Raw genomic sequence first — 15348 nt, forward strand, 5'->3', positions numbered from 1 at the left:
AATAATGTTTATTCTGCCAATCCATGAGCAGGGGATGTCTTTCCATTTCTTTGTGTCTTCTTCTATTTCTTTTAACAGTGTTTTATAGTTTTCTTTGTATAGGTCCTTTACCTCTTTTGTTAGATTTATTCCCAAATATTTGATTTTTTTTGTTTCAATAATAAAAGGGATGGTTTTTTTGATTTCTTCTTCTTCCGATTTTTTGTTTGTTTATGGGAAGGCTACTGACTTTTGCGTGTTGATTTTGTATCCTGCCACTTTACTGAACTGATTGATTAGTTGAATTAGTTTTTCTGTGGAGTTTTTGGGGTTCTCTACGTATATTATCATATCATCTGCAAATAGTGATAGTTTGACTTCTTCTTTTCCTATTTGGATTCCTTGGATGTCTTTCTCTTGTCTTATTGCTCTGGCTAGGACTTCCAGTATTATATTGAAAAGCAGTGGTGAGAGTGGACATCCTTGTCTTGTTCCAGATCTTAATGGAATTGCTTTCAGCTTTTCACCATTGAGAATGATACTGGCTGTTGGCTTGTCATAGATGGCCTTTATGATGTTGAGGTATGTTCCTTGTATCCCAAGAATTTCAAGGGCTTTTATCATGAATGGGTGTTGCACTTTGTCGAAAGGTTTCTCAGCATCTGTTGATATTATCATATGGTTTTTATATTTCTTTTTGTTGATATGTTGGATAACATTGATTGATTTTCGGATGTTAAACCATCCTTGTGTCCCTGGAATGAATCCTACTTGGTTGTGGTGAATTATCTTATGGATACATTGTTGGATTCTGATAGCTAAAATTTTATTGAGGATTTTTGCATCAGTGTTCATTAGGGAGATTGGCCTGTAGTTTTCCTTTTTTGTGTTGCCCTTGTTCGGTTTTGGTATTAGTGTAATGTTGGCTTCATAGAACGTGTTTGGTATTGTCCCTTCCTTCTCAATTTTTTGGAAGAGTTTGTGAAGGATAGGCACTAATTCGTCTCTGAATGTTTGGTAGAATTCATTTGTAAATCCATCAGGTCCTGGGCTTTTGTTTTGGGGGAGGTTTTTGATTACCATTTCAATTTCGCTGCTTGTAATTGGTCTGTTTAGGTGTTCTATTTCTTCTTTATCTAGCTTTGGGTGATTGTAGAGTTGTAGGAATTTGTCCATCTCCTCTAGATTGTTGAACTTGTTTCCATATAACTGTTCATAGTAGTTACTGATTATTCTTTTGATTTCTGCTGTGTCCGTTGTGATTTCCCCTCTTTCATTTGTGATCCTGTTTATTTGTGCTTTCTCCCTTTTTTCCTTTGTGAGCCTGGCTAGGGGTTTGTCTATTTTATTGATTTTTTCAAAGAACCAGCTCTTGGTTTCATTGATCTTTTGGATTGTATTTTTAGTTTCAATTTCATTTATTTCTGCTTTGGTTTTTATTATTTCTTTTCTTCTACTGGTTTTGGGGTTTTTTTGTTGTTCTTTTTCTAGATCTTTGAGCTTTGAGATTAGGTTGTTTCTTTGAGTTCTTTCTTGTTTCTTGATGTGAGCTTCTATTGCTATATATTTTCCTCTTATTACTGCTTTTGCTGTATCCCATACTTTTAGGATATTGGTGTCCTCCTTGTCATTCAATTCAAAGAATTTTTTAATTTTTTCTTTGATCTCCTCATTAGTCCAGTGGTCTTCCAGTAGTGTGGTTTTTAATCTCCATGAGGTAGGAAAGTTCCTTGCCTTCCTTTTATGGTTTATTTCTAGTTTGATGCCTTCATGGTCAGAAAAGATGGTTGGTATGATTTCAATCTTTGTGTATCTGTTGATGTTTGTCTTGTGCCCCAGTATGTGATTGATCCTGGAGAATGATCCGTGTGCACTTGAGAAAAATGTGTGCTCTGTTTTTTTGGGGTTTAGTGTTCTATAGATGTCTGTTAAGCCCAAATGCTCTAGGTCCTTATTTAGAGCTTTAGTTTCTTTACTTATTTTTTGTCTTGTTGATCTATCCATTGTTGATAGTGGTGTGTTGAAGTCTCCCACTACGTATGTGTTTTCTCTGATGTCTGTTTTCAGAGAGGACAACAGTTGTCTGATATATTTTGGTGCTCCTTCGTTTGGTGAGTATATGTTAATGAGTGTTATTTCTTCTTGAAGTATTGTACCCTTGATCATAATGTAATGACCATTGGGGTCTCTTTTTATTTTTTTGAGTTTGAAGTCTGTTTTATCTGATATAAGTATAGCTGTTCCTGCTTTCTTTTTTGGTCCATTTGCTTGTAGGATTGTTTTCCATTCTTTAACTTTGAGCCTATTTTTATCTTTTGTAGCTAAATGTGTTTCCTGGAGACAGCAAAAGGTTGGGTTTTGTTTCTTAATCCAGGCTGCAACTCTGTGTCTTTTTATTGAAGATTTTAGTCCATTTACATTTAGAGTTAATATTGATATGTTAGCATCTGTATTTGCCATTGTGTTTGTCTTTCCTTTGATTTTATTTATTTATTCTTTTAATAACTTTTTTTTTTTTTTTGGCCTTCTTTCGTTGTTATTCGTCCCTCTGAGGTTCTGGCTTTAGGATTCCTTGTAGTATTTTTTGGAGTGGGGGTTTAGTTGTAATGAAATTCCAGAGTTTCTGTTTGTCTGGGAAGGTCCTTATTCTTTCTTCATAGAGGAAGGAGAGCTTTGCGGGATAGAGTATTCTTGGTTAGCATATGTTTTCTTGGAGTCTGTTGACTATGTCCCTCCACTCTCTCCTTGCCCGTAGTGTTTCTTCAGAGAAGTCCGATGTCAGCCTGATTGGTTTTCCTTTGAATGTTATCTGTTTCTTCCCTCTTGCCAGCTTCATTATTTTTTCCTTGTCCTGGATTCTTGGGAACTTTACTATTATGTGTCTTGCTGTATTTTTCTTTTCGTCATGGAAGTTTGGTGTTCTTCTTGCTTCTTGTATATCAATTTTCAGCTCCTTCTTCACATTTGGGAAGTTCAATTATCTCCTGGAATATTTTCTCTGTTCCTACATCTCTCTCCTCTCCTTCTGGAATTCCTGTAACTCTTATATTTCCTTTCCTCATGGAGTCAGATAGTTCCCGAAGTCTTTCTTCGTTCTTTTTCCTTTGTACTTCTCTTTCCTTTTCTGTTTTGGTTCTTTTTATTTCTGTGTCTTCAAGAGTACTTATTCGTTCTTCCATTTCATCTATTCTGCTTTCATTGCTTTTCCCAGAGTTCTTTAGTTCCTCCATTAATTCTTTGATCTCCTGCGTTTCTTTTGCTTCCCTCTTTACGGACTCAATTTCATTCTTCTGATCGTTGATTATTTTTCTCATATCATTGTTTTCCTTTATGACTTCCGTCAGTTTTTTAATCACAGCAATTTTAAATTCTCTTTCTGGAAGTCTCAGAAGTTCTTCCAAGTTACTGTCGTTGTAATCTGGAGGGTGGTTTTCTTTTTGTGGTGTGCTTTTTTCCTGAGGAGTTGTTAGGTTGCGTGTAGTTCTTCTACTCCCTACTGTCTGTTTTCTAATTTGTCGTATGCATTGGGACACTGTGTTGCTCGGAGTGGCCGGCATCTTGGGTGAACTTCTCCGCTCCCCTCTGGCTCCTCTAGGAGCCATCTCTGGCTTCTGAGGTAGCTTTCTGCTGGTTTCAGGCAATCTTTACTGAAGAAATGTCCCTGTTCAAAAATGGCGACGCGGGACTCAGTCCCTGCGCTTCCGGTCTCAGGCACACTCTTCTGCGCGCCCAGTCTGCCCCGGCCTTGGGTGCCTGTTCTCTCTGTGGGCTCAGACTGCTGGTCGGAAGGGGCCTGGCGTGGGTTAACTTCCCAGCTGGCCACTGTCTCCTCCGGGAGCCTTCTGCCCTTTTCAAGCAGTCTTAAGAAATTTCCCTGTTCTATGGGGTGTTAGTGACTTTTTTTTCCCTGGTCGCTAGGTGGCGCCAGAGATCTCTCCTATTGTCCTTGGGGGGGCTGTTTTTCGCCTCCCCCAACACCGTGGGACAGGGAACAGAGCGGGAATGGTAGGGTAAACCTCAACGGCTTTGGGGTGCTGTGTCTGCCTTGTGCCCCACCGTCGTGGAGAACCCACGCCCCGAATTTCGTGCCCCAGGTCTCAGTTCCAAATCCCTCAGGTCCAGGACGTGGGCTGTAGCCCAGTTCAGTGGCACGGGAATGGCACCTTTTGCACCCCGCACCGTGCCTGGGCACCTGGTTCCTGCTTACTCAGTGAGGGACTTTCACCCCAGTGAGGGCCTCTGCGTGTCTCCCCGCAAGCCTAGGTTGCAGGCGCGGGGACCGGAGCCGTTCGCTCACCGCCGCAGCGAATCCTGCAGGGTTCTCCACAGCTCCCGTTCACGGGGTGTGGTGGCTGCAATAGTTCCTTTCCACTCACAGTCCCACTCGCTGCGTAGTTTGTTCTTGTTGGTTGTTTTAGTTTGTTGTTTTCCTCCTCTCTGCTGGTTGGAGAGTGCCGACTCTGTGGGCGGGGGAGGGGAGCAGGGTTCTGCGCTTCCCTCCCTTCTGGTCCTCTCTTATGGCCACTTTCTTCTTCGGGTAGTTTGCTGGAGTCGTCCGTTTATGTTCCCTGTCCCACTTCTCACTGGGACCTGCCGCTTTTCCTCCCTATTAACTTTTTTTAATGGGAGATCTTACTCGCAGCGTCTCCTCGCCGCCATGTTGCCCGCCCCCTCAAGATTTTATTCTTTTGACAAATGCTGATTGGGCATGTAAGTGGGGATGTAGCACTGAACAAGATCCCTCCTCCACCCTCTCTATGGAGTTCCTAATATATTTGGGGAGACAGATGTTCAACAGATAATTCATACAGCGTGAGAAGCATTACAAAGGAGAAATGTAAGTTGCTATGAAAGTTTATAGTAGAGGAATTTCACTTATTCTGGCAAGTCAAGGAATGTTTTCCTGAGGAAATGATTCTAGGAGATAGATGGCTTAAGACAGGAAGAAATTTCCAGAAGATGAAATAATATGGGCAAGGACCTTGAAGGGTCTCATTGGGAATGCTGTTGGTATTCTGGATGGGGCAGTTTTTTTAATCACATGGCTCTTCCCCTCACATTACAGGATATTTGGTGTTCCTGGCCCACTCACCCACTAAATGCAGAGTGACTTCAGGGCTTGTGATAACCAGAAATTCCTCCATTCTAGTTGTTACCAAGCACCTCTCAGAAGAAAGATGCTACCCTCAGTTGAAAGACTGTTTAGAGGAACTAGAAGTTAGATTAGAATGAAAGGCCTTAGCCCCCCACCAAGGATATGTGTACAAGGGAAAAAAGAATAGAACTGAGATGCTGCTTGAGTGTTTGAACTCCCTGTGAGAAAATTTGAAGTTGAATTAGATATAGGTAATATATAAAAAATTAATAAAAGGGGGGAAAGGGAGCAGTTTTCTAGAAGAAAAAAAAAAAGTTGTGCAAAAGGAATTACTATATATCCTTGCTGTAGTGAAGTAGTTTAGATGTAAATACTATTTGCATAGTGATAATATAAAAGCTGAACTTAAAATTGTGCCATAGAGAATCCATGGGGGAGTTAAACTTATATGTGTGAACTAATGCTTCATTTTCCCTGCAGAAAGACTTAGTTTCTAAAAACGTCAAGATACTGCATGCTATTTGTAGTTAACTCTGGAGCTAAATAGGAGAAATGGTTGAAAGAAAGTGAAAGAGGATGGGGCAGATCAGAGACTACTGTTTTTATTTATAAATCTTCATGCTTAGAATTTTGCTTAAATGATTTTATAAATTCCAAACCAGGGAAGATTCAGTTTTGTGGTGATTTTGTGGTAAGAAGAATATGTTACAAATGTAAAATTATTAGAGCCCCTCACAGAAAAAATTCATGTGAGAGGCCTAACGTGTGCAAGCTTTATCTACAGTAAATCTGCCTCTGCAATGAACATGTATCACTTCCATTAAAAAAAGGAGAAAAAGTGTATTAGCAACTTTACTAATGTATTTTCGCTGTATGGAAGGTTCTCGGGACTATCGTGTTATGCTCATACTTTTCAGGCAGCTTGGCAGTCGTGACAAGATAATTAACCACTAAAAAAATAGTCATTTCTCCCTTTCCCACTCCTCCCTCCACGGTCCGCCTTCATAACTTAGACACTAGCGCAGTAGTGAGGTGCCAGGTAAGGAAGTTTGCTTGTGCACAAAGCAGTTGGATCAGAAATCAACTCCATTGCTTTAAGCAAAGAAGAAATTGTTCTCTTAGATGACCAGAAGTCCTGGGCCCTGGGCGTTTGGAGTGTTGGTTAGTTTTGGTTTAGGTTAGTTGGTTTAGTTTTGGTTTAGGTTCGTCCCATCTTCCACTGCCAGCGTTAGATACAGACTTGGTGTTCAGCCCATTGCTCCTCACTTCACAAGATGAGAACCACAGCTCCAGACATCACAACCAGATAAAACAACATCCAGGGGAAGTCAGGGAAGTCCTTTCATCACTCTTATGCTCACTACACTTGGCCAGTTCTAGCCCCACCGCTTTGAAACTTTCATTGGGAAGAGGAATGGTGGGGTTACCATGCTTGGTTTGGGTTGATCAAAATTTACGCAAGAGGTGGAAATGCAAACAGTTCAGGACTCTGCTCTCAGCTATTAAAGGGGTAAAAGGGCCGTTGGGTAAGCAGCAAACAGGTACTGCTTGCTATAGCCCAAGACTTGTGGCTTAAAAGCCAGCTGACTTAGTTACAAAGATAGTTGGGTTGTTACTGTTTCTGTGTAATTTTCTTAAAGGTATTAAGAAATTTTCTAAATATTAGAGCCACTTTCTCTTGAAGGCACAGAAAATGCACCACAAGACCCTACAATGGAGAGTGACGATGGTGGCTTCAGTGAAGAGTGGGAAGCCCAGAGGGATAACCGCCTTGGGCCTCATCGCTCTACGGCTGAGTCGAGGACTGCCGTACAGGAACTTTCCAGCAGCATCCTAGCCAGTGAGGACCCAGAGGAAAGTATGTGCATTTCTCTACATTGAAGCGTCATGGATTCTTTTAGTCGTGGCTTTTTTTTTTTTTTTTTGGTGGGACCCTCGCCGGTGGCTGGGGATCGAACCGGCGCTTCAGAGGCAGCCTCTGAAGGTTGCAGGCAGCCTCGCAACCCAGCGCTCAACCACTGTGCCACCAGGGGAGGCCCTAGTCGTTGCTTTATTAAACTCCCAAAGTAAAATGAACCAGGGGAGTTACAGTCTAATCCTAAATACAGCTTATAATGGGAAAAAAACAGTGGATGGGGCTTTTCATATAGTTAAATTTTTCTTATAGTTAAATTTACTAATGAACCCCTCACTTTTTTTTAAATTAGCCCTGCTATATAGAGCCTTAATCTTTGGCATTTGTTTGTAAAGTAAAAGATATTTTTGAAATGATTATTCTATGACTGCAATATATTTGTGTACAAAAATTTCATTTGTATATTTGTTTGCTGTATAATTTATATTTTTTAAGATTTATTTATGCATACAAGAGCTAGGGTATAGACCAGAGATGTGGGGGGTGAGAAGATTCACCAGAGACAGAGTGGGGAACAGGACAGGCAGAGTGACCAAAGTACACTGCTGAGGGGAGCAGCGGGCCAGTCAGGAGAGGTCTGCTGCACATATGGGTTGCTCCTTGGCTGGCTGGGGATCGAACTCATGCTGCAGAGGCTGTGGACAGCTTCATAGGTTGCGTCTTAACCCCTTGCGCCACCAGGGAGGCCCCTGTACAATTTATATTTAAAATGTAAATATAAAATATAAAAATGTTTTTTTATTTTTAAAATATTGAGAGAATCTAGGTTATCATTTACTGACTTCTCATTTTGTGCAAGGTGAAGTGAGACAGTGACATTTTTGATTTGTGAAATCATAGCCAGAAGTGACTAATGTTTTTATACTTGTAATCTTTCTTTTTTAGGGGGAGTAAAACTTGGGTTAGGAGACTTCATTTTCTACAGTGTTCTGGTGGGTAAAGCCTCTGCGACGGCCAGCGGAGACTGGAATACGACCATAGCCTGTTTTGTAGCCATATTAATTGTAAGTATATGTTAATAAAAATGTGTCAGAACTCCTCATCCCAAAACTGATTCCACCGGCCCTTTACTATCATCCTGCTATAACCCCAGCAGGACCGAGTGTCCCAGTCACCGGGGGAGCTTTGTGAAAATTCACATAATTGGACCTCACCTGAATAGTTTTCTCTCCACCTGACCACACGCTTAAAACTGTGTGTCCCTACTCTGAGATGCTCTTACCTAATTTGTTTTCATTTTGTTTTTGTTTTTGCTTTCTTTTAAGTTCCTCAGGAAATTCTGGTAAGGACCTCTGATTAGGAGGTTCAAGCCAGGCAGCATAGATATGTAGAAAAATAACCGCGCTCGATCAGTCTTGTAGGGAGATCCCATTAACCTCTGAGGGTTCGGTGGCAGGTCTGTAAACGTCACGCATGGTGTTGCTTCGGCACACACAGGCCAACAGTTGACACCACAGTCTGCGCTCCTGCTCAATCTTGCTTAGAGTGCCACATGAACCTTGAAAATTCAAAAGATTGATTTAAGTAACTCAAAAGAGATTTCTTACTGCTTTTTCTAGTAAAGATGTGATATCTTTGCTATGCAGTACGAATGAAGTTAGATAAGAGACGCAGTGAGAGCTTTCACTTAGGCATTCATTTTGTGTTCGCATTTGTGGTAATGCTCCCTAACCAGTGAGAATGCTCGTGTCTTTATTTAGCTTTTGAGGTTAATCTTCTGGATGTGTTCTTTTCTTTTAAGAAGAAAAATATTTATTCAGGATAAACCAGAAAAGATGCTCGACCTCCAGACTTCTAGTCAGTGTCTGGGGTGACAAGGACTAATTACTTGGCTACTTTATGTTTATGAGAAAACAGTACTCTTCATAAACCTTTCCTGGTTTATGGTCTAAGTTGCTCTTTGCCTCCACAAAGCATAAAGAATGTTCTTCACTTCTGGGATTTCAGCCAACCAAACAGATCATAATGGCCAACTTAATATTTTAGATAGCAATTTTGACATTACTTAATTTTTTTCAGGAAGTTTTACTTATTTCTAGATTCTATTCCTTACCTAGAATTAGGAGATGAAGTGTCTACAATATGTGCATAATCAATTCTTGGGTTACAAAGTAAAATATTGCTTGCTTTTTAATCAAGAAACTACCTTTGCTTAATACTCTTCTTCCAGATTTAATAAAAAAAAAAATGATCTAAAATTTAACTTCAAAAGGGATAGCATTCAATGAGCTACATAAAAACCAAGACTTGTGATTGAGTTGTTTTGCATGAAATATTTTTGTAATTCTGTATAAGTTTGTGTCTTTTCCCCTCTTTCCCACAGGGTTTGTGCCTTACATTATTACTCCTCGCCATTTTCAAGAAAGCATTGCCAGCTCTTCCAATCTCTATCACCTTTGGGCTTATTTTCTACTTTGCCACAGATTATCTTGTGCAGCCCTTTATGGACCAACTAGCATTCCATCAATTTTATATCTAGCGTATTTGCAATTAGGATCCCATGGATTTTTCTCCTTTGACTATAATAAAATCTGGGGAGGACAAAGGCGGTTTTCCTGTGTCCACATCTAACAAAGTCAAGATTCCCGGCTGGACTTTTTGTAACTTCCTTCCAAGTCTTCCTGACCACCTGCACTATTGGACACTGGAAGGAGGAAGGTGTCTACAGAAAACGGTTTTGAATATACGTCACAATGGTGGACTGAGTCCCTTGGTGCAAAAATTACTAGTTTGAGGGACAAGGACGAGGCCAAACGATAGGCCAAGAAGTCACTGTGCAGCCACTGGCAGTTTGAGCCTCGGTCACAGGAGGATTTTACCAACTGCGGACTCTCAGGACTGCCATACCAAGAGGTTAGATGGAGTGTTTTAAATCAAACAGGACTCTTCACCGTAAACTACATGTTGAAAATCAACCTAATAAATCTGTATTGAATTCTGAACCTTTTCCAGAGGTACTGTGAGGAGAGCAGGCACTGGAGGCAAAAGGGAAAGATGAAAAGGGGCTCAAATTTTCACTTTCAGACTTTTTTGCTGCAGACTTTTTTTTTTTTTTTTTACCTTGAGTCAAGTCAGAGGAGTAGGCTGATTTTGACAACTTTTGTTCTCAAGCACTGAAAGGCATTACCATCTACAGTTGCCATTTCTCCCCAAGGCCAGTCTGAACTGAAGTCTTTTTTATCTTAAAAGTCTTAACCTCAGGTTCCAAAATCAGTAATTTCTGGAAATAACGGCACTGTTACTCAATGATTCCTTATCACTCTTTAGGTAAATTCTGGTTTTCCACCAAATTTTTAGACATAGCTACAGGTTCATTGACCCCCAGGTGCCGCCTCTGTTCCCTTTCTCCTACTCCACTCCCACTGTCAGCAGTTTTTCATTTCTTTTCTACAGCAAATAAGACTGCTCTGTTGTGGTAACAGATGATTCAGTTATTGTAGGATTTTACTCTTTGTGGTACAAAGAATGTGTTATGAATCAGTCAGCCTCGCTGTCATAGTTTCTTCAATAGCAAATACAATATGTGCCCAAAGACAGAAATTAAAGAAGAGCACAGTGACTGCTGAAGCACTTTCTGTCCTTGTTTTTCTTACTCTGTTATAACCCATTGTCTCGACAGTGGGTCAAAATTTGAGCCAGTAGCCGTCAGCTGGTAGATTGTAAAGTTTATGTTCTGTCAAGTACATAGCAAGAGTTTGGAGAAAGCCATTATTTCACCTGGTAGGCTATGGGAGAGTCGAGTCAGGAGGAGAAGCAGCTGCCAAGAGAGGAAAAGAAGGGCCCGTCCACGGGACAAAATGAGCTAATGTCCCATGGCAGAGATTAAGTTGGGGAGATGCAATGCAGGTTACTACTCAAGAATCTCACAGTGGGCGTTGCCCTTACCTATACCTTTGTCTCGGTGCACCTGCGTGTGAACTGGGCAGTGACGTTCGGCCCTGTGTCGTTCCCTTGGGCAGTGCACAAAAGCAGCACCTTCAGCCTGTGAGCATGGGCACCGCTAAGGAAGCCTTGTAGGCGCCACCCTCTTACCACAGAGCGCCGACAGCCCCGGGGAGCAGACTAAGCCCGTATGGAAATTGGTTTCTTCCTGTGGCTGAAGAAAAGTCAGCCTTTCCTCTCTTTCATATTGCTTCTCTCAGTCTGTCATGTGATCTTGTTTGGGGTTCACCCAGGAGTTTAGAGTATTTGTTTTCTGTTGGGGAATTTCTTAGAAGAAATAACTTTAGCTGTAGTCTGCTGGTACTAACCTGAGCATGAGTAAAAACTGGTTCATACTAGTACTTGGCAGCTGAAACCTTCAGGAAAACTTAAGAACTATGCAAATAAGAGAGGGTCTTAGAGTTGTAGCTTCTCCAATCCCCCCTCTTTTTTTTATTTAGCCCCTCTACTCCTCCCCACCAAGATCCTCTCTTTTTTGACCTCTCACAGATGTGAAGTGGATTTTCTAAAAAGATACAATTCAACAGCTACAGCAAAGCCATCTAAACACCATTTTGTGATTTGAAGCAGTCTTGAGGGAGCCCTGACCTAGAGCCAATCATTTGTGCAAGTGTCTGTCACGTCCTCATCTCAGAGGAGGATGCGTGGTGTGAAAGGGTGTCTCAGTGCATCTTGCGTGTGACTGGCCTGTGTAGAAGGCTTGTGATAGATCTGTCATTTTCTCTAAGTTGGAACCCTATCTCAGCATAGGGGAACACATCTCCTGTCTGAATCACCGATCTCAGACATAGAACTTTTCCTTCAAACATTCTTTTTAGAATCAATTCAGTAGTCTCTGAAATATCAAAAAGCTAGTCTTCCACCATGAAATAGTTTGTCACCAAAGATGTTCACATTTCCACAGAGTGTGTGCTGCCCTCACACAGGAGCGAGGGGGTGGGCTGTGAAGCCTGGCCAAACCAAAGCCAATCTGTTTAACGTGGCAAAGGGAGTTGGGCTGCCTTTCCTGTTTCTGATTCCCACTAGGTGATGACCATGTGTGGCCCTTGTTCCCAGCTCCCACTGTAAATGATTAAATATCTTGATCAGGATAAGATAGCCTTCTAAGCAACTTGGAACAAAACAATTGTAAGTAAGCATTTTATTGATTTCACTACAGAAACAACTAAAAAGATGGTGTTTTTACTTTCGCACTCCTGGGCCTTCATATTTTAAAGTGTCCCTCTGGTTTCAAAAATCCTCACATAACAGCTGCCCAATAAGTTTTTATATATATATATATATTTATATTTATATATATAAATTTTAAAGATTTACTTATGCATGCAAGAGCTGGGGTACAGGCCAGAGGCGTGGGGGGTGAGAGGATCCACCAGAGGCAGAGTGGAGAACAGAACAGACAGATTTACTGAAATACACTGGTGAGGGGAGCAGCGGGTGAGTCAGGAGAGGTCTGCTGTGCCATGTGGGTTGCTCTCTGGCCAGCCGGGGGATCAAACTCATGCTGCAGTGGCTTCATAGGTTGTGTCCTAACCCCTTGTGCCACCAGGGAGGCCCCCCAATAAGTAATATATTTAGTATTTGTCTTCAAACAACTTTGTATATGTAGCCTTGATGGTAATTTCACAGAGTGAGAACTATCTTCCAGGGTCAGAGGTCACAGGGAAACCTTGAGTGTCCAGCTCCCCATGTGCCCAACCTTTTTTTTAATTAAAGATTTATTTGTATTTATGCGAACAAGAACTGGAGTATAGGCCAGAGGAGCAGGGGTTGAGAGGATTCACCAGAGATAGAGTGGGGAGAGGAACAGGTGGATCTATTGAAATACACTCTGATGGGAGCAGCAGGTGAGACAGGAGAGGGCTGCCCGCTCCCCGACCCCATATGGGTTAGCTCCCTGGTTGGGGGTCGAACTCATGCTGCAGTGGATGGTGAAAGCTTGATAGTGCTGAGACTTTAACCTCTGTGCCACCAGGGAGGCCCCCCAGTGCCCAACTTTGCAAATTCAGCCTTTCATGATCTAAACCTGGATGACCGTGAGCTTGGAAACCACTATGATGAGATTTAATGTCTTCCACGTTCCTGGCATGGTGCTCAAGTTTAATGCTGCAAAGGTGAATAAGATTGCAGCTAGAATTTCTTGTTTCTGGAATCTACCATCTGACGTCTGTAATATGTAGGGTACTTGTCAAACGCCCTTTTCAGGATTACCACTATTGAGGGCTTATAAAATTGTTATTATAAAGGTGACCTGATTCCTCTAGAAACCGACCCTTTGATTAAAGTACTCCGTTCTCTCTACATTTGCTTTTGGATTTTCTACAAAGAGCAGTCTGACCTGTCCTCCTCACCTCCGAGGGTATCCTGAGCACCAAGGTAGGGCAGTGACTTAGAAATTGAACATTTGGTTTTGCCCTGAGATGAAACAATATATCATGACTGTGAGCCCAGAAGTGATTTTTGTGATCTCCTCTCTAAATTTCCCAAACACAGGAGATAAAAAACAATGGTGTCAAGTCTTCAGAACCCTTACTGAAACTGCCAAGCTAGGTGTAACCAAGACTGTCAGATCCGCTTCCCAAATACCTGGATGATAGCATCTGAACAGTCTTTTCCTCTGGTAGGAAAAATACCTAATATTTGTGTATTAAAAGCAGCCTGGTGCTGAAATGAACCCCTTTCTGCAAAGTGTTAATGCTGTTTTCTGGGCCTCTGGCAGCTGCACCATTGCCCTGAGGAGGTAGTTGGGTCCATCCTGGACCCTGGAGTAAGGAATGTGCTGTTAACCTAATGTGTGTGCCAGGAAGGATTTCCCAGGATGCAATTTTCCTTTGAAAATAATTGTTGCAACAGGGCAGCTTCGAAGACTGTGTAGAGTTGTCTTGTTTACTGTTGATTGGAGGTGCTGGGGCTGATTTCAGCGGATCATTTATTCTCACGTATCCATTGTCTGGCTTTTGCTTCTGCAGACACATCTTTGTACATGATTCAGACAGACTGTGAATACATCTTTTTTAAATATCTTTCAAATTCTCGGTAAGATATAATTTTGATAGATGACTGCAGATTTTCCTGTATTTGTCCAATTAATAAAGACTGCATGAATCCAGCTGGGCTAGTTTTCTTACATGGAAGTCTTATACTGTGTGACTGTGGTTGGCAGTTATCAGGGAACAATTTTGGAAACACAAAAGCATTTTTTCCTTCACGCGTGATAAAGTGGTACTGATTACAGCAGGCCACACCCCTGAAAGGTGCTATATTTCATCTATGAGAAGTTTCAAAACAACCATTGTTAATAGTTAGTTTCTGAAAAGTCTTTCTAGAGAATATTTAACTCAAAGACCCAAAACAACTTAGAGGATTTTGTAGTTGTAATACAGCATGGATATTGCATAGAGGATCAACTTAAAATTACATAGGTCATGTGACGAAAAAGCAGCTTTACTTTAACCTGGTAGAGCATAGATTTTCTCTATCTGTCCTAAAGCTGCAGAACCTTTTCTTTCTGAACAGTGAATAACACACAAGGTTGGGACTGAGTGATCAGAAACATGTTTGGCAGAAAGACCAGAGTTGACCATTGTTCAGAAGGAGCCTGTAAGAGCTGACTGTGTGCCTGACCACGTCTGCGCCAGGCCTCTGAAAGCAGGGACAGTGTTCATGCCTTCCTGTGGGGATCAGATGCATTGTTTGTCTTTATGAAGCGTGTCAACAGTGCCACCAGAGTCTGCTCCAGTAGCATCAGCCAGGATGCTCAGGGCCCAGACAATGATGCTGCTGTGGAGGATGAGTATGATCCTTTAGGAGAGTTGAGAAGAGTAATGATTTCCTGTATCAGCAGGTAACTGCCACGGTTTTCTGTAACCCAAGTATTCTCTCTGGTACTCATGTGCGCTGAGACTGCCCACCAGTGGCTTAGGATCTGTTTAAATGTGGGATGCCGGCACACTTGAGTATAAGCAAGCACCACGGTCACTTGCTCCATCATTTGAATGGGAACACAGAATAAAGGAAGGTTCACAAAAGACAGGGTTTAAAATCTGAGTTTGCCCCACGCAAAGTTTTAAGTCATGTTTGGAAAAAAGGAAGATTCTGAATTGGCAAAAAAGATACATTAAAAACCAAGAAGGACAGAGATGGGAATACCCAAGGATAATTAGTTTTTGAATTAAGGTAGTGAATTACCTAGAGAAAAACTCAATTTGCAAATCAAATCTGCTTCCATATTTAATTAGAATATATCTCTATTAAATATAGAAACCACGGGGGGCTATGAGCTAACCTACCTCAGGGGCCTTTCATCAGTCTCCTACGCTTAATAAAGGTTGACTTAGGGCCTCCCCGGTGGCGCAGCGGTTGAGCGCTGGGTTATGAGGCTGCCCGCAGCCTCTGCGGCACCGGCTCGATCCCCGGC

General features: G+C 41.7%; 1 protein-coding gene across 2 annotated transcripts in view; it reads left to right on the top strand.

Annotated features, from left to right (window-relative positions):
* The window catches only part of PSEN1 (presenilin 1), a gene marked incomplete at both ends in the record, with an annotated part of 50424 nt that extends 40956 nt beyond the window's left edge, over positions 1–9468 (top strand). For both annotated transcript variants that reach the window (XM_084240049.1, XM_084240050.1), the window contains 3 exons: positions 6759–6932; positions 7875–7993; positions 9313–9468. In XM_084240049.1, the coding sequence (XP_084096175.1) occupies positions 6759–6932; positions 7875–7993; positions 9313–9468 (449 nt within the window). The remainder of the gene's footprint in view (positions 1–6758; positions 6933–7874; positions 7994–9312) is intronic.
* Between the last annotated feature and the right edge of the window lie 5880 nt (positions 9469–15348).

This window comes from Talpa europaea, assembly GCF_964194135.1.
Source record: "Talpa europaea genome assembly, chromosome: 8".
In the NCBI taxonomy this organism is placed as follows: domain Eukaryota; kingdom Metazoa; phylum Chordata; class Mammalia; order Eulipotyphla; family Talpidae; genus Talpa; species Talpa europaea.